The following is a 23635-nucleotide window of genomic DNA, read 5'->3' on the forward strand; positions in this document are numbered from 1 at the left end:
AATGTCTCTTTTAAAAATACCTCCTTATTTGGGCAAAACCAACAAAGAACTGTTTCCTGACTCGGTGCAGTGAATACACAAAGCCATTTTTCCTTAGACATACGTGACCATTGCTGTAAAAGCAGTGACACAGAAACACACTCTAGGGTCCGTTTACTGGGAACACTACTGTAAAAAAAGTGTTCAGGTCATGACCTGTTAGTTTCTAGTACCCTACAAAAAGTGGAAACAGCTTCCACTTCGCTACAACTTATTTAAAACCTCTGCTCCAGACCAAGTGGCATGCTCCTTCTGCAGATGAACTTGCCCGTTGGTGCATGGGCACAGCCCTTCCTTACAGAAAAAGTGACCTGGAGCAGTACCCATGTGTCAGAAATGGAATAAAGGCCCTTCCAGAACTCGTCAGCATGCAGTTTAACAATAAAGCTACAAGGATTAAAACCAAACATTGAATCACCAAAGTACTTCAAAAGCGGATAAGTTACAGTAAGAGCAGGCAGAAAAAACAGGACTTGAGTCCCCTTGTTGCTGTCACCCACCTGGATGTCCCGGGCTCGTTCGTAAGACTGGTATGCTATTTTCTCCTCCATGCTGGCCAACTCCTGTTTTAAATTGAGAATCTCGTTCTGGTGGAGCTCAGTCAAGTCGTTTAGCTGCTCTTCGAGTCTTTCACATCTAGAAATTACACACATCGCACAGTAGCTTTAATAAGAAGAGGATGGTGAAGTTATACAACTAACAATCAAGCAACGAACATCATAGACTTTTCACTAAAAACTAGCGTGGCTACCTCAGACATTACAAAAGCATGTATTGCCATGTGAGGCCCTCTCGCTGGGAATTAAGGAAATCCTTTCTACCAGGTAAGGTAACATTAATCCTGTTTCTGTCCTGGGGAAAAACACACAGGATACTTAAATCACAACTGCCAAGTGATGCAAGAAATCAAGGATTAAAACAGAGTTAAGTTATTCCCCAAACTTTTGTGTAAACCAAACCATTCCCTTCTAATACCATAAGCTCAAGCATTCTCATCTGCACTCTGAACAGTATCAGACATAAAAATGGCACAGAAATGAAGTGTGAAGGATGCCTCCGAGAACATGACAGTCCTGTCTGATCTCCATCTACATGTGAGGTCACACAGATATCTTTGACTTAATTTTTCTTTATCTCCCAAGAATGAGGCAACTTAATTAGCAAAGACCATCATATTGTTTGTAAGTAGGGCACATGAATCGTTAACCTGCAGGCTTATTTTTCAGTTTGCTACTGGTGAATGGACTGGGAGCAGTCCTGAGGAACAGGGGCTGCCCAAAAAACTTGGGTTATGACAATTCTGAGTTTTGTTTCTCAATGATAGTTCCATATTGTTACTTCAGCACTTTCAAAATACATTAGGGCTACCTTCCATTTGTATGTAGCATTTAATTTTTGGAATTTCAAGTCCAAATTTACAAGCAACTCATGCTTCAATACCTTTTTAAAATCAGGCAAGTATTTTTATTACTTCCAAAAGGTAAACAAACACAGAGAGCTAGGCCCAAGGGCTGGGAGCAGCAAGTTGGGCACCATCCACACCATCCTCTTCCACCACGCTTCCCGCAAGTTTCTCACTCTTGGTTCATTATGAGCGATCACTCTGATGGTACTAAAGCATGGGTAGAGCTATTGTGTCCATTTTTTACTCTGATTTCCACTGCCTACTCACTATAACAGCATGGAAAAAGCTTACCATACAGCTCTTATCATCCAACCCTTGATAGTAATAACTGAGAAATTTCTAAAGAATTCAACACTGTGATAATTCCTTGATTTAATTTCAGTTTCCCTCTTACTCCATGTGAATTTAGTTCATACACATGTGTAAAATGAATAAAAAAATATTTATCTAGAACAAAGAATTTAATTACAAGTTCCAAAAACAAGACAAAAATCCTGCTTCTGGGTTTTGGTTCCCTGCCTGCCTGCCCCCGATTTCTGGGTGCTTCACAAGCTAAATACTCTGAATCTGTAGGCAAAAGTTAGCCTTTAATAACAGTCTTGGTGTTTTGGTTTTAATTGAAAAACCTGAAGAGAACTTTCATTTACATTCCCAATGCAATATTGCTCTAAACTAAGGAGTCAGACATAGCATGACAATTTCCAGCAACAAAACACATGTGGTCAACCAGCAGTGAGACTAAGACAACCACCAGCTGACACAGCTCAGCCAGAAAGGTGCCATAATAGCTGTGCAACTGAGACAGGACACACAAGAGAACTGGTTTCCCAAGAACGACAAGCTGCAAGCACAGGAACAGCCATGTGAAGACTGGCTAATGAAGAACAAGCCCAGGTAATTAATATTGCAATTCGTTCCCAAGCAGCTTAAAAAAACCCCACATTACCAACAACCAAGACATCACAACTAAACCTGCTCCAAGTCTCAAAGGCTGCATCTGTTACTTGAAATACATTATGTTTGTTAATATATTACAAAATTCTCCAGTGGGTTTATTACACAAAAAAGGGACTTCAGCATTTCTGAATAGATCACAATTATGTCTTTTAACCTCCTCCCACACAAATGCCCTTCACAAAACGACTATTGCCAGGCAGCTTAAATCCTGTTCTCTAACAAGAAACAACTGTATTCTAATAACTTCAAAACTATCTCAGTCTAGAGCAAACATAAGGAAACCCTGAAAATCCGTATATTTGAAGAGTTCAAGCATACTAAGGGTTGGCTCCAACCCTCCCTGCTTCATATGCAGGATTACCGGCTTGCTCCCAAACCACACTTCATTCCCCTGCTTTCCCCAGAACTTCTGCAGTTTGCACCTGTAGTGATTTGACCCTGGCTGGATGCCAGGTGCCCACCAAAACCACTCTATCTCTCCACTCCTCAACTGGACAGGGGAGAGAAAATATAACAAAAGGCTCGTGGGTCAAAATAAGGACAAGGATATCACTCGGCAGTTACCATCACAGGCAAAATTGACTCCACTTGGGGAAAATTAATTTATTACCATTCAAATCAGAAAAATGCCTTCTCCACACCCCTCGCTTCTTCCCGGGCTTAAGTTAATTCCTGATCTCGCTATGTCATCCCAGAGTGGCGCAGGGGGATGGGGAACAGGGGGTTAGGGTCAGATCATCACATGCTGTTTTTGCCACTCCCTCCTGCTCACACCCTGCCCCTGCTCCAGCGTGGGGTCCCTGCATGAGAGACGGCTCTCTGTTAACTTCTGTTCCCACGGGCTGCAGTTCACACACTGCTCCAGCATGGCTTCCCCGTGGGGTCACAAGTCCTGCCAGCAAACCTGCTCCAGCGTGGGCTCCTCTCTCCATGGGGCCACAGGTCCTGCCAGAAGCCTGCTCCAGTGTGGGCTTCCCACAGGTCACAGCCTCCTTTGGGCATCCCCCTGCTCCAGCATGGGGTCCTGCACGGCTGCAGGTGGGTATCTGCTCCATAGTTCTGCACTGACCTGGCTGTCTGCAGAGCTGTTGCTCTCACATAGTCTCACTTCTCTCTCCCACTGGCATGGATTTTTTTTTTCCCCCATCTACTATCACAGAGGCATTGTCACTAATGGGCTCAGCCTTGGCCAGCAGCATGTCTGTCTTGCAGGCAGCTGGCACTGGCTCCATCAGACACAGGGGAAGCTTCTGGCATCTTCTCACAGAAGCTGCTCCTGTAGCCCCACCACTACCAAAACCTTGCCATGCAAACCCACTACAGCACCCAAGAAACATCAGTGATTTCAGAAACTGCTGGAATTGGGTTATTTTAAAAGAAAAAAACCACACACCCCCACCCAGCCTTATTTTTGAAATGACACTTCCTCCATTCATCTCTTTTTCACTCCTTGTACCAGTATCTACAATTCAGAATTACTATTTTTTTCCTGCTGTTTTCTACTGGTGTTTGAATTTGAAAAGTTAGGAGGGGTTCACAAAACTTACAGGGCCTGAAGCTGGTGTTTGCCTGTTGAAGGCTGGTTCACATTTAACTCAGAGGTACTACAAAAATAAAGGGACAGAACACCTGTCAAGAGAGTTATGATTACACTTACACTTCCCAACATATGAGTGCCAGTGTCTATGCAACAGACTCTAAACTCATCTGTGAATATAGCAGTGCCCTGAATGATCAAACCCCACTTTATTTCAGGTACAGAAGATCCCTCACTGGACTCTAAGAATTATTTTCCCACTAACTAAAATGTGAAACTTCTCCTTAAAATTACTAGCCTCTGATTAACATGCTCCAGCACAGAAGCTTTTCTGTGTAATGGACTAGTGTCGACTGTCACAAGTATCTCTGAGATCATCAGAGATGTTCATACGGAAGACACTCAGTAAACTGTTAAGATGCTTGGCTGAAGTATGGGATTTGGGAGCATTTAAAAAAGCCCTGTCAGATTTCCACACATTTTGTCAGGCTCACTGCTTGGGAATCAGGGAACCACAGTTGTGACCATCTAATTTTTTTAAGAGCTTTAAGGCATTTTAAAGTAATAGCTGCAAAATACACGGCTACTACAGCACATATAAGAACCAGACGATGAAAAAGACATTTATCTGCACGCAGTAAGTGCTCTAGTGAGTAAAGAAACTCTGACCAAACTGATGCTAAGAGATCTTCACATTATACTGTGAAGAGAGTTTAATACCTCTCTTCAAGGTCAAGATGGACTTTTTTTATAGCTATGTCATGCAAAATTTCATCTGATCTTTATTTGTCATCCAAATAATTTTTTTATGCTACTGAACATGCTGCTTTCAATAGTGGAGTAACAGCTAAAAGCAGTATCTATTAGCAATATACTCCAAGTTGTCTATCTAGATGATGCGTGAGGGAGATAGCTTGCTCCTGAGGAAGCATGAGCTGCTCTCAGTGTGCACATCACCCTGTGCTTCCAGCCCCAAAGGTCTCCCGGTGGAAGACGACAGCTTTGCAGGGGCGTTTTGGTGCTTTCATGGCTGGGTGGGCACCACACACTGGCTTTGCTGCCTGGCCACCCTTCCGGAAGGCCTCTTCAACCCTCCTAGACCTCAAAGGTTTAGCACATTCGTTCTATGTTAAAATAAGTCACAGGAACATACTGAAGTCAAACGATTAAAACTACACCAAAAACCAAATAAATGGAAGCACTGGTGTCTAGCATTTTAGCTGACAGACTTCTGACAGAAGCGTGGGAGACCTAAATGCCCTTTCTGAGGATGCCAGACTTCGGAAGAAACCCAAACCCTTGGACTGGCCACACTCCAAATGTATGAGCTCATGATTTCACTGCACACAAACAGGTTCCTAAAGGGACAGGCAAGATGAAAATACTCAGCAGGAACTTTATTTCAGTCTCAATAGCACTGAAAGTCCCTGCTTGTATCAGTAAACAACCACCACCTTCCAACCGATGAGATAAGCAACAGGCTATTTCAGCGTCCGCTCCTTCTGCACAAGAAACACAATGACAGCCAAGGCACCGCCAGAATCTTCCTTCCTCAATGACTCAGCCCCAGCGGAGCAGCACGGAGCTCAGGCGCCGGCAGCTCTGGTACTGGCATGTGCTGCTGGCAGGCGGGCAGGGCAGCACAGCCCACCCAGCCTCGCCGAGGTGCTGCTCGGCAGCACCAGGGTGGGAGAACTGGAGTGACTACACCAGTCTGCCCCTGCCCCCAAGCCAGTTACCAAACCGCAGCTACACGGATTGATAGGCAAGATCTGGAAGCAGGGAGAGGGAGGGAGGAGATTGAGGAGGTCATGGAAAACCTGCAAGGCAAGCCATGGCTGATAAACAGAAACTGCATGAACACACAATGAAAAAAGATCAGAATCCACAAAAAAGTAGAACATCTAAGAAAGAGGAAATGGACAGAGATTGGGCAAGAAAAGGTCACGGCATGGGCTTTGTTGCAGCTTCCAGGTACAATACAAACACTGCGTACTGCCTACAAGTAAAGGCTTCTCCAAAACACTTTTTTTAAGCTCTAACTGAAGTCAGCACTTGTTTTTGAAAGCTTCCCAGAAACAGAGCAGAGTTAGGAGGTGTATATAGCTTTTAAAGCCAGTTATGATTAATTTGAATTCCCAGCCTCCCAGCTTCAAACCACAGCCTCCATTCCCATCTTTTCATTTTTTCTGAAGAGAGCTGAGGAATGAGAGGGGTTCCTAGTCAAGGAGCAGGTGCCAGCCCTCCCTGCCAAGGAAGCGGCATCCTCTTTGCCCTCAGACACATCACATAACCTTCCAGTTCTGAGGGTGATGTTGGCTTTAATCTTCATGATGTTTTAAAATACAGAAGCTACAAAACAAGAATCTAGATTTGACCAGTGAGGTATTAATCTCACTCTGACTGACACATGAGCTCCTTGTGGATCATGCAGTTACCTGCTCACCTCTAAAAGCCTGCAGAGACAAGGGCACTCAGTGTGCTTTACAGAATCACAGAACAGTCGGGGTTGGAAGGGACCTCTGGAGATCACCTGGTCCAACCCCCCTGGCAAAAGCAGATTCACCTAGAGCAGTAACTGGTCCTCTTTAAAGATCATTCTTTTAATTATTTTGCATCAAGATTCCAAATGGCAGGTCTAAATTACTATCTTTAAGCATTTATAAGCCAAATACAGATTGTCCAAGAAGCTTTTCACTCCAGGCTGCCTTGGTTAGTGGTTAGGCTCTGGGGTCACCTGGGGGGAGTGCTCAGTAAAGGTTAACGGCACACAACAGACAACTTCATACTGCACCAGTAGGAGAACCTACGCGAGCCTTGCTGAATGGTTTCAGGGAATAACTAGCCAGTTTAGCTGACAACATACGTCAGTCCCCCATGGTCTTCTATTGTATTTGCAGGCCGCTCCTTCAGCTGCACTACGCTTGCATTCCCCCATGAATGGCTGCTGCTGTACAGATGAAACAACAACCTACACAGCAACAGGGCCCCTTCTCTGCTGGGGGAGTGGAAGATCAAACACTGTATCACTTCATGATAAGGAGGCACTAGGATCCAAAGTTGCTGTGCTGGGCATCGGTTTCAGCCAAATTGCTCATTGTTGCAAAGCGGGATTAGAAAGCGCTTGTTGGTCTGGCTTTGTCTAGCCAAGCTTTGCAAAGCACACAGAAAGCTTGCTGTCTCTACAAGATCCTAGGCAGGCTAAGCCTTTTCAATCGTTTTTCCAATGATCTGGCACCAGCACGTCCAAAGAGCTGTAGGGCAACTCCATGTTGAACTGTGCAAACCAACGCAGCCAGTGGCCCACAGTACTTCAGAAAGCCTGTCGCCACAACCCAGCAGCTATGCTGAGCCTCGCAGGTTGTGCTTCACAGACTGGCCGAAGTCATGAAGGCCATAAGCAACCTCATTCCAAAAGCCTACCGTCCTCCATCAGAATAAGGACTTAGGCCCCTTGCATTTGTTATTTAAATTTTAAAAAGCAGTTTTAAGAATCCCATTGATTCAGACTGCAGTGTCCTGAATGGCTGCAGAAGGGTAGCTAGTAACTCCTCCCTCTGGAGCCTGGGGACAAGACCTTGCTCCCAGCATGTGACAGGGAGGATGCAAGATATTCTGCAGGGGCACCCTGCTGACAGCTCTCTCCCACCCAGCAAGAGGAAGGTAAGTGTTCCCTCAGCACCTCTCCAAAGGTTGCTTTCCTTGGTGGGGAGGTGGGGGTAGCCTCAGGTGGCAGGAGGAGCTGGCCACCATACCATACTGTCGGGCTGCTGAAGCTACCATCACCTCTCCCGTACGACCTGATCAGGGACTAGCAGTGCTGCAGCAACTCCTCTGGCCTTCCATTCCTTTCAGCGAGGGGAAAGCCAATAGAAACATGGATTACCCACTTCCAGAACCATGCAATCTCCGTGACAAGAGCACTGCCAGTATCTGACACTTCATTTTGTTGAAACTTGCCACTGTGGGGCTGAGTGGAGACAGGAAGGGGATATCCTAGTTTTGGTTCCCATGCAAGATCATGTCTTTTTAGAGAACCTTAAGAAAGCTGGGTATTCCTTTCTCTGGTAGATGTGGATCCGAGTGTTGGAGGAGGCAGGATCAGGATACTGTCCACATGTAGCTCCCTCTCTCTTGCCTCGACCCAAAACTGCAGTTTTGCAGGGCAAAGCACATGTCTAGATAATAGTAACTGCATCAGTGTACTCCAGGTCTTTTAGGACACCCTTCTAAAACCTCTTTGGCTTGACTTTTTATCTTGAAAACACTATGAAATAACCCCTTTTCCTCCCTATTTCCTTCTTGTACAGAAAAGGAGATAAGCAGCAAGATAACAATACTTAAAAAGATCGAGCTGGAAGGGCCAAAACCTGAGAAGACCACAGAACTTCCCATCTGAATCAGGCTGCTGGGAACAGCCTGCCCAGTAGTACTATCCAGGACTCTGGTGCCCCTGCGACTCACAGTAATTAATTCTGAAACAAAGTACAAAATTACATACCTGTACCGCTCCTCCTGCAGAGTCTGCATTATTAATGAGTAATCCCTCTGATAGCGAACCTTAAGGTCCTCAAATGATTCTTCCAGTCTTGCCTGTGTCTCTCGAATTTCTTGAATCTCATGCAGTACAGCATCAAACCCTGAGCTCTGCATATCCAGAGTGTTTGTTTTGGAGCTAGAAGCTCCCACAGGGCCCCCTGTTGTGCTGTTGGCTCCCACTGAGCCTGAAGTGGCACTGGAACAATCCTCTTCACTGCCATATTTTGGACTTGACTGAAAGTTCTGAATAACACCTAGAGCCTTGCCTCCTGTGCCATCTTCCTGGCCTTCTTCCAAGGAGTCTTTCAGATTAGCAATGTTGTCTGCACTCCCAAACTTGTTCCTTATGAGGGAGGCAATCTCCCGGGGTTTGGAAACCACAGCTCCCGCTGCTGAATGCGTAGCCTGGGAAAAACTGGAAAGTCCACCTTTTACACTGTCTACTACTCCCTCACTGAAGCCAGTGACTTTTGCTCCAACATCTTTCAAACCCTGATGCATATCCCTGAAGACATCCTTTGGCTGCCGAGGGATCCCATTCTGTTCAATCTCTCGCAGCTTTCGATGGTAATGTTCTAGTTTCTTCTGCAGCTGCAAGATGGTCTGGGCTGACTTTTGGTTTTTCTTCTCAAACACTTGCTTAATGCGGGCGCTCTGCTGCTTGTCGGCGTTGTTGGCCAGTTTCAGGTACTCTGCCACATTGTCGTCACGGGCTGTTTGTTCAATTTTGATCTGCTCAGTCAACTTCAGTATCTTCTGCTGTAGATGTGTGATAGCCACTTTTGTACGCTGAGGATCTGGAGTCCCATCAACAGAGTCTGCATTGATGCTGCCATCAGTGCTCGAGGCCACCGCACTGGAGGTCTGTGCTAAGCTGCTGACTTCCAATCGCTCGATCTAGGCAAGGAGAGAGAGAAATATAAACACTAAACACCAGCTTTGCCAAGGTAAAACCCTTTCCTTCTTTGTGCCAATCAACTCAACGAGCGGATGCTGTTCTGCAAAAACGTGCCTCTTCTCAGCTGGCCAAGTTCTCACTGAACTTCATGTGCGTTACAGACATCTAGTAAAAGCTGAGAAAAAAACAAAACCCCTCATACTTAAGTCAACTTAATGGCTTCAAACAACCAAAACTCAAACACAAAGCAAGACAGGGCACCCGAGTTTGGCAGGGTGAGTTCTCTGAAGCTTTGCTGTGATGCCAGTAGCTCTGCCAGCTAGCACGTAGACAGAGACAGAGAAGGTAACCAAGAAAGCCACACAGACTGAGTGCACAGCAAACCCAAGCTGTTCCCACCGCTTCACCTGTCGGTATGGAAGCAAGCGATAACAGAAGCCACCGGAGAACAAGGGAGCTGCCAAGGTCAGTGCTCGGAGCAGAGAGCAGCAGAGAGCGGCCGAGGGCGGCCCTGCCCACGCAATAAACCCCGCAGCAGTCAGCACCCTCCGAACGACAATCTCGCTCCCAGGCAAACCCCCCAAAAGTTAAAACCAGCGCGGTGCAAACGACTGCTCTAAGCGACTGAACCGAGCCCCTCGGTGGGAAGCGGGCCGGGCCGGGCGGCTCGGCGGGCAGGGCCGGGCCAGGCCGGCAGGGCAGGGCAGGGCCGGGCCGGGCCGTCCTGCCGCCCCGCGCCGCGCTGCTCCGGCGGGCCAGCTGCGCCTTCACACCCCGGCTCGGCACGGGCCGTGCCGCCGCTGGCCCTCACGGCCAAAGGGCGCCGAGGGGGCCGGGGCCGCCGCGCCGCGCCCCCCGTCCGCAGTACCTTGGTGCGGCGGAGCAACAGCGCCCGCTCCCAGTGCATGGCTCCCGCCGGGCGCCCGCATGGCTGCGCCGCCGCCGCTCCCCACCTGCGCTCGGCCCCGCCCTGCCGGCAGCGCCCGCCCCGGGGCGGAGCGGCCCCGAGCTCCGGCCCCACGCAGCGCCCCGTGGCGGGGGAGGCCTCTCGCAGCCCGGGGGCTGCCCCGCTGCCGCCCCCTGGGCTGACCCCGAGCTCCGCCGCGGCCGGCGGCGTGCCGGGGCGTGCCGCGGGCTGCCGGGGCGCGGCTGCCGGCGTGGGGCGGGCGCTCCTGCCTTCCCGGCCCTGCCCTGAACGTCGAGGGGCCGCGGCCGCCCCGCTCCTTCGCGCGCCCCGGGCTCCCGGAGGCCGAACCTGGCACCACCCCCACGCCACAAACCCGTTCTCGTTGTTTTTCAGGCCGCGCGAGGCCCAGCACGCGCCCCGGGTTCTGCGGCCGCAGGCAGCAGCACAGGCCCCGCCGGCCGCCCTCACGGCCCCCTGGGCCCACGCCTCGGCTCGGGCGCAGCGCAGCACCCTGTGTGGTTTTATGTGAACAGCTAGCGGCCCACTCACTCTCCATATTTGTCTTGTGAAGATACACAAAACAACAACAAAAAGCCCTTACAGTAAATTGTATCCCTCTCTCTACTTCCAGCACCGTCCCTAATGCCGCGCCACCGTGCCTGCAGCAGGCAGGCAGTGCGCTACAGCACCAGCCAGCTCCAAGCAGGGTCCACAGGGCTGCTCCCAGCAGCTGCACACTGACCTGCTCTGTTTGCTACCACACCGACCAGAAAACTGCCCAGGTATCTGGAAAACTCAACTGATTTATTTTCTAGAGGAGCACTGTTGCTGGAAGCCACAGAACACCAGTGAACACAGAACTCAGCCTGCAGTGACTGCACAAATACCAAATACTCGCTTAAGTGGGTTTAGTTGTGGAAAGCCTGGATGTCTGGATAGATTAATGGAAAATTAGTGGTGAGAATTCATATTCATCAGTGGGACCAGCAGTATGCACAACATCAGTACTGTACCGAGATACATGCTGTCTCTGAGATCTAGGGACACGTGTACTTTGAAGTGGCACACATTCAGTAAGATACCTCTTAGCAGAATTCGTAATTTCATTAACTTTTTCCTAGGACTGTCAGTATGGTTTATAAGGAAACAAAGATCCTGTGTGCATAGGGCACGCCTGATCTGTAGAGTGTCAACCAGCTCCCCAGATGTAACTGCTTAGTTCCTCGACCACGGATCCTTTATGTGCAATAGCGCACAGCTTGATTTACTACTGTGCCAACTCACCGTAATCCATAAAGCAGCACAGTGTAGGCTTTTCTATTCAGCACACTGATAAAATCTCATTAGTCCTCTTAATTGTCTTACAAAACAAGCCAGCTTCTCAAAAAGAACCCTATCAATCCATTTCTAACAATCTCTATCTACTCCAGAGGAAGGAAATTTTAGTATTAATGGCCGATGAAGAAAAGAAAGATCCCCAAGCTGACACATTTTTTTCAGCAAGTAATTTGAAATAACTCTAAATAAATACTTTTGTACTGGGCAGTGGTAAAGGGGAGCGAGAGTGGGGCTGACACAGCCTCCCACAACCAAACAACTGTGGATCATGCTAAGCTGCCAGCCCTTCCACAGCCCGGAGTTGCTCTGGGCTGAAATTTGCACATTTCAGTGTTGGAGAACTAATGGGACTTCAACATTACTTTGCAATAAAGAATTTCTATTGGCTTAATTTACTCCTAGTTGGGTATAAATTAGTGTATCTGTGTGTGTGTATATAATTACTATAAACTACATTAATAGTACACTCTTTCTCTCAGAGATGAGTTTTGTGAGAGAAAAATTTTGTAAAACTTTGTCTTCACTGCCTCCATCCCCCCACTTTACGTCAATTGACTTCAGCATCTCTCCTCAGGTTATCTTCCCATACCTGTGACAGAAAATAAACCGGAACAGCTATACTAGAATAACCCACGTTGGGTAATTACTTCATAATCACCAGTTGTGTGGATATTATTCTGCAATAACAAGAACTTTTTTTTTTTTTACAATTAAAAAGCAAACAGCTGTGCAAAGTGCTATTCTGGAACAGAACTGAGGTAATTTAAGTACTTTTTCTGCATTGGCATGGCTTTAGAAAGGGAAGACTCAGCACAAACTGGGTCCTTGGGAAATGCTGGTTGACATATTATTGATTTAAGATGACTGGCAATCTGTCCTGAAGAGATGTTGGTAAATTAAATACCGTAATTTTTATATAAAAACAGGGATTACAATTAAATTAGTCAATCTCCCTTGCCATACAATTTTCCAGTATATTGGCTCAGTCTAGGTAAGAGTGGACCTATGTGACCTCCTACCAGGAGGTGCACTGAAAACTGCTTTGGCCTTATGCCATGAACCGAACAAGATCTTGTGAGGACCTTACGCTTTCTCCCCCCTCAAGATCTTATCAAATTCCTAGCACTTTCAACACACTCAGGCTTTCCCTCTTGTAAAAGTTTTTCTATGTATCTATACTCAACACACAGCCCCCAAAAGAACCTGTAATTTTGCCTTTTGGCATTGCTGAAGAACCACAGTTCCTTTAAAGGTGTTTCACCCTTCTTTTACAGTGACTTCAGTAAATGCCCATACCACAGTCATTCACCAGGAAGACAGATCGGTTTTTCTAAACAAGCAGGGCAGCTGGCTTAAGCAAACAGCAGAATTCAGAGCAAGCCTGCTGTAAGAAGATTGCTCAGCTCTTGCTTCCTCCTCCTTTATCTGGAGCTTTAAAAATGTGACTGAAAAGCGTCATGTTACTTGGAATAAAAATATATAGGGCAAGGTGAGACAGGGGAGCTGAGAATGACAACTGCAGAAAGCAGCCCTGGAAGGGAGCTCACAGTCCCTAAGACACCCGGATTAATCAGCTTCCTGGTGACTGAGCACCCCACGCAGCAGGGAAAACTAATCACAAAAAAATTCAGAAGTTGCTTTGTTGCCTTCTCCCCGCTGTGCTGAAGGCAGCAGAGTGACACAAGCAGAAAACTCTAGGAGACTCACAGAAAGCCCTCAGTGCCAGGCTTCCTATTCACTCCGTTAGCGTCAGCGCCCACATGGCGGCTGCGGCGCCGGGCAGGTACGTGGTCCCCTGCCGGAGCACAGACCTGCAGTCTTCAACATTTCCAAGACAGTTAGTTCATTAGTAAATGAGATCTCTAATTAACATCTTATGGGTGAATAAAAATTAGAGGGGAGGGGAAAAAAAAGAGCATCTTTTGTGTCCGACCAGGTCTGCAGAGCTGCATCACCCGCAGGCGAGCACCCTGCTCTGTGGCACCCCGCGGGGCTGGGACCACTGGCCCAGTGCCCTGTGGAGCCCCTCCTGCCCACTGGCACATCCTGGTGACACCGGGGTACGTGGATTGCCCTCTCCGATCCCAGGCGAGAAGCGAGGGCCTGACTGCTTGCTCCTTGTATTCCCAGAGCACAGCCTTTATTTATTGGAACTATTAACTCAGCGGTTTCAGCTGGATATAGAATTATTCATTTCCTGCTGCCGTCTGCTGAGCGGTGGCTCTGAAATCCAAACTGACAAATTATTTTAAGGTATCTTCGTATGAAATTTTTAGGGGGGGAACCCACTGCAAATTGATGCAAACAAAAAACCAGTGAAAAATAAAAGTGCTTGAGAAAGTTTTTTTGCAGAAAAATTCTAAAAAAAACCACCAACCCCCGACAAAACAGTGGGTTTTGAAAATGGATAGTACTACTATAAAGATAGGATCGGAATTATTTTGGAAAATATTCTACTTGTTCGGTTGCTTATGGTCTGCTGCTGCTGGAGATACCAAATGCCAGGGAAAAGGAGGGTTTTTTACTTGCTACTTCGCTACAAGCGATAGCTGGGTGAATGGTCCTTGGTAAATTCTCATGTTCCCAATGGACTTACATTCCTGTGTATCTGTCAACATGGAATAATGTATATTACTTTTCCCTCTAAAAGCAAAAAGATGACAAACTGCACTAAGTAGAAGATTTAGGGAAAGTATGTCCTTGACAATGCTCAGAATCAAGTCCCTTCAGATTCAACAAATCTTGTGAGCAGGAAGATACCCATAGAAAAGGGGGCTTGAGATTACTTAAAATGCATGATTCTCAAATTTAGCTTCAATTTTCATGTTTCCATCGTAAAATGTTCTTGGCGATATTTACTATTTGAGGAGCCAAAGGAGGTTTAAAAAGAATACCTTTTACTGCTTGCATGCAGGGGTGACAAATACCAGCATACAAACCTGTTCAACAAACCATGTGTCCCATGAAGGAGATTCAATCTTCTGGATGCTGCTGCAGATTCCACTGAATTACAACCCCAAATTCACATTTGTTGCACAAGTCCTGTACTTCAAGAAGAGCTGTCTTTTGAAGAGGTATGAAACCAAGAGCCTGACAGCCCATAGCTGTACAAAAATCACAGCTCTTCATACAGGGAGAGGGCTGTTAACTTCAGTGTCCTGTAATTGCACTGCAAATTCTTATTTGACCCTGCATTTTTCCTCATTTCTCTCTACTTTGGTATGTGTACAGTGCAAAAAGTGTACTAAGGCCGTTAGGCCTCAGTATCATCATAAATCTGCATTAAATAATCTAAATGCATGTTTGTACAAAGCCACGCACAGAATCCCTGTGAAGTGCAATGAAGAGATATTTAAACATCATGAACTGCTATGAATACATGTGAATAATACATTTCAATGTATACAATTAAATGCAGTCGACAGCCAGAAGTCACCTCCCTGCACGACACCTGCAGCACATGACTCTCTGAACATCTGAGTCAAGGTGACATCAATCATACTGTCCCTGAGCAAGCAGCATGTCATGTCCCTGCTGGGTCCGGTAATGACACAACGTACTGCAAAATTCATTGTTGGTCCCAAAGTAAACAGAAAAAGTAATACAACTGACTCTGCCTGGTCCACCTGGGTGATGCAATAAGCTGTTTATGACCTACAGCTGAGAGAGCTTCTTAAAGGATGTTACAGAATCAGGGGCAGGGTAAGGTCAGAAAGGGGCCTCTGAAGGTCATCTGGTCCGATGACACACACACACCCCAGCTCAGTAGGACCACCCAGAGCCAGCTGCCCAGGACCGTGTCCAGGTGGTTTTTGAGTAGCTGGAAGGACAGAGGTTCCACATCCACATACTACATTTGTGGGTGTGTCTGTAACAGAAACTTGGACCTCTAACCCTTCTCATCTGTCTGCTGCCACCCCGCCACACAGCTGATGCTACCAGCTCTTTGGTTCACTATTTATTTCGAATTGCAGGTTTATATCATTGCAAATCCTGTGTAGTAGCATATGTAGGGCAGGAGATTTCTGTTCATTCACCTCAATTAAATACAGACAGAAGATCCAAATGCTGCTGCACTGAACCATCCCTAGAAACACAACTGTCCACTCACGTGTGGATTCAGGAATCCACCTTCCCTCAGCAAGCGCCCAGTGCGCATACATGCTCCTGAGCTACACAACATCTGCCTTGGCTTTACTGCCAAAAATTTACAAAAGAAAAAACCAAAGCACAGGTCTAGTAATTCCTCAGGACACACTGTGCAGTTATCCTGCAATCTTTTATTGGCCAACTGAATCTTCAAAAACTACAGCAGCTTTTGCCTTTTAACAGGCTTCCATCTACGTACCCACAGCATCTGCTGGCCATCCCTGCCAGCAACTGCTTTGAGCCATCCCTATTATACTCCTCAATCCAAATCAAAACCAAAACTGGCTAAGGAAAGCATGCAAACAGATGGACAGCTCAAGGAAGTCTTGCTGTGTGTTTTTTATAGTACAGGTCATCGGTTAGATTATAACTGGGGTTTCTAAAAGAGATAAACAGCATTTGCCTGTGGGCAATTAACCCTCATAATGGCGGGAAGATCATTATGGTTATAGAAGAAAAACACTGAGAGAAAAGAAACATAAAAATCAACCCTGATAAAATTACAAGAAAAAATTCCAATACAATCCCTTTGCCTGCCTAAGGTAACAGCTAGAGCAGGGAACCACCACTGGTAGCACCAAGAGGAAATGGCTTTATACCTTACTCACAGTAGTTAAACTATCTCGAGCGATGATTATACTACAGTATGTGTGCATTCTGCCAACCCAGAGCCACGCATGTGGTTCCCAGCACTCCCGCACGGCCAGCATGTCCTCACTCTGCAGAAAGGGAAGAGATGGCAGGTACCTAACATGGGGCAGAAGGGATAGTTGGCAACCACAACAGAGCAATGTTTTACAATATGCTCAAGACTTGTACATGATTTAGCATTCCCTTCCTTTGGTGGGGTGCTGAGTTCAGCAGTTCCCCGCCTGACATTATGTTACCACAGCAGGCAGAGAGAATAGCAACTCCCCACAGGGTCAAGGTGCAAGCTTACTTGGGGACCAACCCAGCAATAAGGAACTTGGAGACATTTTTACTCTTTAATACATTCCCAAACCTTGTTAACCATAAGGCTCCGACGCACTGTGTGCTGGTGGGACTCCAGCAATACTGCAGAAGGGAAAAGTGACCTGGGACTGCTTAAGTTGGCGCAACTGCCAAAAGAAACATCAAGCTATGGCCTGAGGTATGCATACAAACCCTCACCCACAACTCAACATCTGGTCAAGCCAGCTGCAGCACGACTCTCCCATGGCCTCGTCACCTAGCAATACAAAACGGCAATGTGACTTCATCATATGCTGCTTCTAGTGTCAGAAACATAGTTTAGCTATAAAGCAACCAACTGTATTTTTGTCATATCTGTCAGTGGCAGAAATCCCTAAAGGACACCCAGTACTTCAACTTCAGCAGTTGCTGAGGTGGGGATGGGGAAATGGTGGAAGATGCTGCTGCCACATGTCATTGTACTTGCTCTATAAGAACGAATTGCATGCAGCATCTGTCACCGCCAACTTAACCTGTTCCACAGGGGAACTTCAGGAAAGTTGCCTGTTAGCCCACTACAATCACTGGTCACCAGCGTTCCCCACAGCACGGCAGAGCTTGGCAGGCTCTACACATTACTGCTGTTTGAACCTACCTGCCTGGGGCACTGCGCATCTTGGGAAGCAGATGCTATCGCTTACTAACTGGTTACGTGGCAGCTGAAGCGACAAAGCTGACTACACCTTTCCCACCTGTGGTCCAGGCACATGCATCCCTGACTGCCCATCAGCCAAGAGCACTGGCTCAGGCAAAGAACGTTACACAAGCTGTTTTCTCAAACAGGATGGAGACACGCAGGGCCAGGCACCAGCTCTGCCCACAAGCATTTATTTACACCCTAGAGACAGAAGGGGACTGACACAACAGAGTGTAGCATCTCCCTGAAGATGATGTCTACAGCCCCTTTAATTCTTTTTAAAAATCCAATTGCCACCAAAAACCTTACCTTCTTAACCTCAAACTTCTGAAATCTTGAGACAAGATATTTTTGAATGCAGAAGAGTAAGGTTTGGTCCAATTCAGCAGTGGTTTTGCAAAGCTACGGACTAGTCAAGAAGAAAAGTAGCAGTGCTGGCTGAATACATGGCAGTTAACACCAGCATTATGGGTGAGGCAAGTCCAAGGGAATGATTGCAACAATCTGAGTGGGAAAAATAGGAAGGAACTGAATTATACACAAGGGCTTGCAGAAACTTGATTTTTGAAGTGAAAAAGGATGATACAGCAAAAGGTGCAGCCAAAGTAACATTCATGGATGTTTGTTTTAGCAGCTGCAGATTTTTAATCAAGGGGTGACTGCCAATCAGGCCAGAAGTTAAAATAATAAGGATAGGAAATGAGGTAAAGCTGAACAAAAACAAAGTGTAGGAACTGGGAGGACAGAGTGGATTTGGAAACAAGTTTATACAAGCTTTTATGAGAAAGTGACTATGTAAAATGCCAGGGGGGGTTGTGGTTTTTTTTTTGTTGTTGTTGTTTTGGGAAATTTTTTAACTCATTCTGTTTTCCCCAGTATGTCTGAATCATAATTCATTACCTTAGAGATAAAACTGTTGTTAACACTTCCCAAAGAGTAATTTGTTGGGGGAATTTATGCTTCAATATGCTAGCTGATAAATACAGATTATTTATTGCATCTTAAATATTCATTTGTAAAGATCAGTTTGATTTTCAGACTGCAAGTTAAATTTGACTTGCAAAGCAACGGCACAAACTGGGTCGAGTCTGGGAGAACAAATGTCTCTGGGTGATCACTCCGCACAGAACAGCCACATGCAAGAGCAAGGTTTTCCCCCCCTTTTCCAGGAGATGTGTCTCTGTTGAAGTTTAGCATGCAAGTCATCTCCAAGTATTTAGTTTAAAGGGCCCCCTGTACATGAGCACAGCAACTGCACTTCTACACTTACTTCACTTTTTTAAATTTATTTTTAGTTGTAGTATTTTCTGAAGGTACAACACAAAAGTGTAACTGTAACCAAAATTCATCCTGGAAACGGTTGATCCAATCAACAGCTTATACAAAAAGGTAAGTATTTCAGAACAGCAGGATTCACATTTCCTGTGAACATACTTCTTTGCCATTCCTGTATACCATTACTTGACATATTATTCCCTTACTTAAAGCCTTTCTAATATAGTACACATAGTATATCCGCTAATACTAACTTGCCAGAAAGCTATGCAATAGAGCTGGCTTCAGAGATCCCTTTCCTGCTAAAACATAGCTTGCTGTTTAGCTCCAAGTGCTGCAGGGTGCTCCTACATTAACACCACCTAAATCCATGGGATTGCTCCAAGTGGCAAACTTAGCTTGTCAAGGACAAGGAGAAGCAATGTAGGCAAGGGCAGTCACCACACCACAAGAACACACACACACTCCCCAGAGCTGCAGACACATGGCATGTGTGCTTTCTGAAATGTGGAAGAAGGAAACACTATGCAATGAGACATCAAAGAGAAAGGTGCGTTCAACGGATGATGAATACCCAGCAGGGTAAGGCAACAGGGCACTTGTCTAGAAGTCCACAGGAAATACTGAATTAACCAAATACTGAAATCACTGTGTTGCTTTCAGTATTCTTGTGAAAACCGAGAAGCCTCATCCAGAACTCCACCTAGAGACAAATCTTACTGCAGCATCATCTCCACAACAGAAGGTGAAGGACTTCTCTGGCTATCCTGACAGCACAATGCCCATATCTGATCTAGGAGGGCACCGAACATGGTATCCCACTTCTCTCTCCAGCTCTCAAGAGGCGATATATTAGCCTGCTGTTACACATGCCAAGATGCAAAGTGTACAGATCTATCAACCTGGAATGTGGAATACAAACAAACCCGTCCTTTCTTACTGCTCTCAACCTCAGTGGTGTGTGCCACTTCAACTCTGCACCTCCAACAGAGCTGTTCCCAAGAGCCACCCGTGTGTCACTTTTATTATGAAGACTGACGAATGCAGCAAGAAAAAGTACATGTCCCAGTACATAAGAGCCAAACCTTCCCAAAGGGAAATGAGTCTATTAAATAAACATGATTAGACATACACGCTTCAAACACAACACAGTTAACACTACGCAATTTTTCAACCATGTCTTCTGCAGATGATAACAAATCCTAGGCAAACATTCATCTATGGCAAAGGCAATGGAACAAAAGTCGCCTGGGTCCCGTATTTCTTTTTTTTCTCCAAACACTGGAGCCACATCGCACTGGAGAGCTAACTGCAACAGCTCAAAGTATTTTCTATTTTGCACCAGAGATCAAAGTGTCAAACCCCTCACTGTCTCTCTTCAATATTTAATAAATGTTGGGGGGAAACACAGCTTACTGTTAACTCAGACTTGTGAAAGGGCAATGCCTAGCTACACAGCTAACTGAAACCTAAGAAAAGTACTTACTCATTTCTGAAGGTCACCGACTGTACAGAAAGCCGTATGCTCTTAATCTTTTTTTACCTGGAGGAAAAATACGATTCTGCAGTTTGTTTACTACTACTGAAAATACATCTTGCACAGCTAAAACAGCAAAACAAGAGGTCTCTTTAAAAAGCTGCTGATCCAAACACCTCTCTCTGACACTGGGCTGCATTTACTAGTCCATTCTTATTATGTACCATACAAGCCAACCCCCAAAACAATAAAACCAGAAAACTCGCAAAAAGGAGCACACCATGTTTGATCTTTTTTATAGATTGCAACACTCACTCAGACAGGAGCCTTTTTCATACTTCACAGCTTCTGAAGTGAAGGAAAGCTATATAAAAAAATCAACCACAGAAATGCAGTAGCAGTGCCTGGAGGAAAACATAGCGTTTCCAAGGCTGATGCCACGAAACGAGGTCAGGTTCTAACGGAGATTTAAGTAAAACAGCCAAATAAGGCAACTAACGCTGCTGCAGTGATGCTCCACGATCTTCTCACCTTCACGGGCTCGCAGAAATCCCTTTCACAGCACACACAGGTACAGCAGCACCACATAAACATCACCGCGCGGCCACCTGCAGCCCCGGCCCCGGCGCTGGCTCCTGCCGGGGCAACCTCCGGCGCGGCCGAGCGGCGCCATGCGCGGGCCGGACCGGGGCGGCGGGCTGGGCGCGGGGCGCGGGCGGGGCGAGCAGCGCGCCTCTGCCGGAGCAGGCATCGCTGCGTGCAGAGCTCCCGCGCTGCTGATGCAAACCCACGGTTCGGCTCAGCTCGCAGGCAGGCTATGCACCCCTCCTTCAGCCGGGAGTATCTGCTTCGGAGGCAGAAAAGGGCCAGGACTGCGAGATTTAAAGCTACAGGGCTTTCCGTTCTGTGTTCAACGCATGGCACTATTTTTAAAACCACACCTTTGGGCCAAGAAAACGTTGTACAGGGTAAGAGACACCCAAATCAGGAGCAAATCAATAGATCCAAGGCGACCTACACGTTCCTCAGCATACACAGAACTACGGACTTGGTAGCAAGAATCAAGCGGAATTAAAAATGGCGATTCAAAGATGTGCAGCAGGGCATAAATCCACCTACAGACTATATGTTCTATTCATAGCACCACTGAAACACCACTATTTAATAATTACTAAATAAAATTTCCAGAAGATTAATGTGATCTCCTGAAGTCTGAAACTAATTACAAAGTTATTGTCACAGAAGGGCTCAATCACAAAACAGAGCCAGCAACAGCGTTTCAAACCACAGCTGTCACTGGTGCAAGACGAAACCTCGCCACCTCTTAACCACTACCCTCAACCTCCTTGTCAAGGATAAGGTATTTTGCTATTCTGCTTAGAAGATGTAAAGCAAAGTCTCATCATCAACCTGTTTGTGACAGCTCTGACCCACAGCACCTTACACCATCAAGCCCTGCTCCCTTCAGACTCATTTTTAAAAAGCCACCCTGATCTCACGGCTGCTTCTCCCCTTGCTCTTCTCCCTCTCACTGGTATTTCCTGTTTGTGTGTATATATACATATATATATACACACACACACACACACATATATATATGTCCTGTATGTATATATTATTACTCACCTAGGACAGAGACAGAAGATCACAAGGCCAAGCCATATATAATCTAAGTTCGAGATCTCCACAACCATTAATTCAGAGTATGGAAGGTGCTCCCAAGGCTCAAATACCAGGAACCACCAGAAAGAAAGCAGGCTTGTAGAAGTGTCCTACTGTGTGAGCCACGGAGCATGTTTGCAGCCAGCACAGATACAAGGACATGACTTTCCATTTTTTTCTTTTTGTCTGTCCCTTTGAGCCAGATGGCTCTTAGAGGCTCTGACAGACATCACAATGGCTGGGTTTGGTAGGTTTGGAGTTTTTTAAAAATCATTCTCTTAAGCTGCAGTAATGCACAGGTAATGTGATGAAATTCTGCACTGAAATGTTAATTCATATAATACAAATTTCAGCAATGTAACAGAGGAGAAAACTCTTGACTCAAAACATGGCCAACATGGAAGAAGGTATTACTGAGAGCACAATTCAGTTTTCATGGGGGGGTGGAGAAAGAAGAGGAATTAAAACCTGAAAAATGTGTTCTGTAGGAATCACAGAGGAAAAACAGCTAAAAACCCCATTGTCCAAAATCATACTAGTATGTCAGATGGCATTCCTGGAAAAGCATTATGAAGAGAAAGCAAGTATATTGTAAGGGGCATTTAGAACAGGCATTGAGAATGAAAATACTTCATAGAACAAGAGCAGTAAGGTCTGATTCATACAGAGGACAAGCCATGTTGGTGTAGAGATATTAAAAGATACATCTACAAAAGCATTTTTGTGCATATTCCTGTGATATTAGTGAACAGGACATGGAGGGCAAAGGATGAAGGAAAAGGAAGGCAGCTCTCAAAACAGTACTTGGTGCAATTCTGCAACTGGGCTGCAAGCAGTCACCAAACTGTGATATGTCACATCAGTGGCTGGTACACATCTGGGTTCTGAAGCGGTGGAGAGTTTACTGTTATCTTGCCTAGCACAAACATGCAGCAACAAGTATAGCACTGCTGTATCAGTAGTGCCTACTCCTCATCACAGTCTGTACAGTATTGCTGCAACCTAAGTTGCCTCAAAGCCATTCCTTGTTCAGCCGGTCTGCGCGTTGGGGAAAAGAGATCCCAGGAAGCACTACTGCAACAAATGAAGCAGAAACATGCACAGAACATGAATGAAAATGAAAACTACACAACTTACCATATTACTATATATTCAAAACTGCAATGTAGTGCTATGAAAATGACTGCAAAACACAGAAATTACAAGAAATCTAATTCAGCTGACATTTACCATTTCTCTATGGCTATACTCAGGGTTAAACACTGAAAGGGTCTATAAAAATTGATTATCTTACAGGAATATTAGACATTGAGATTCTTTGATCATGAGAGCACTGCTCTAACAAATGGCACACAGAATTCAATCTAGCAAGGCTGTTGTAAAGAAGGCTTTTAAAAAGACATGTTGATATTACTCACTGACCTATACCAAATGAGGATCCCACCTCATATCTGCAAAATCTATGAAATTAGCCAGTAGTCCAGGGCATAGGGAAGTTTTACAACATGCTGCATTCATTGCACAAGGCTGCATCTCACTGCACATCTGCCAGGTAACTTCTGACTTCTGGAGCTGTGCTCCAGACCAGCTAGAAGCAAGAACTGGGCCAAAAGGCACCCACCCTGTTGCAAGAGTCTGGTGAGAAATCTGATAAAAAAACCCAAGACCCAAGAAACAACTGTCCAGGCTGAATATAGAAACTGGACCTTTTATCTATTGATGATAGCAAATTCCATCTAGCAGAGGTGAAAGGGAAGAGAGGTGAAATTTCTTGTGCAGAAAGAACATCATTAGCTTTATTTAGGAAGTAGTTTATGTTGGG

General features: G+C 45.9%; 1 protein-coding gene across 11 annotated transcripts in view; it reads right to left on the minus strand.

Moving 5' to 3' along the window:
• The window catches only part of TMCC1 (transmembrane and coiled-coil domain family 1), a 134338-nt gene that overhangs the window by 20484 nt on the left and 90219 nt on the right, over positions 1-23635 (minus strand). For 9 of the 11 annotated variants that reach the window (XM_014283553.3, XM_055707279.1, XM_055707273.1 and 6 more), the window contains 2 exons: positions 8440-9374; positions 540-675 (listed from right to left, as the gene is read on the minus strand). In XM_014283553.3, the coding sequence (XP_014139028.2) occupies positions 540-675; positions 8440-9374 (1071 nt within the window). Of the gene's footprint in view, positions 1-539; positions 676-8439; positions 9375-10243; positions 10859-20682; positions 20765-23635 lie in introns of those variants that run through there. The other 2 variants (XM_055707277.1, XM_055707278.1) reach the window with 2 other exon arrangements.

This window comes from Falco cherrug, chromosome 4, assembly GCF_023634085.1.
Source record: "Falco cherrug isolate bFalChe1 chromosome 4, bFalChe1.pri, whole genome shotgun sequence".
Lineage (NCBI taxonomy): Eukaryota > Metazoa > Chordata > Aves > Falconiformes > Falconidae > Falco > Falco cherrug.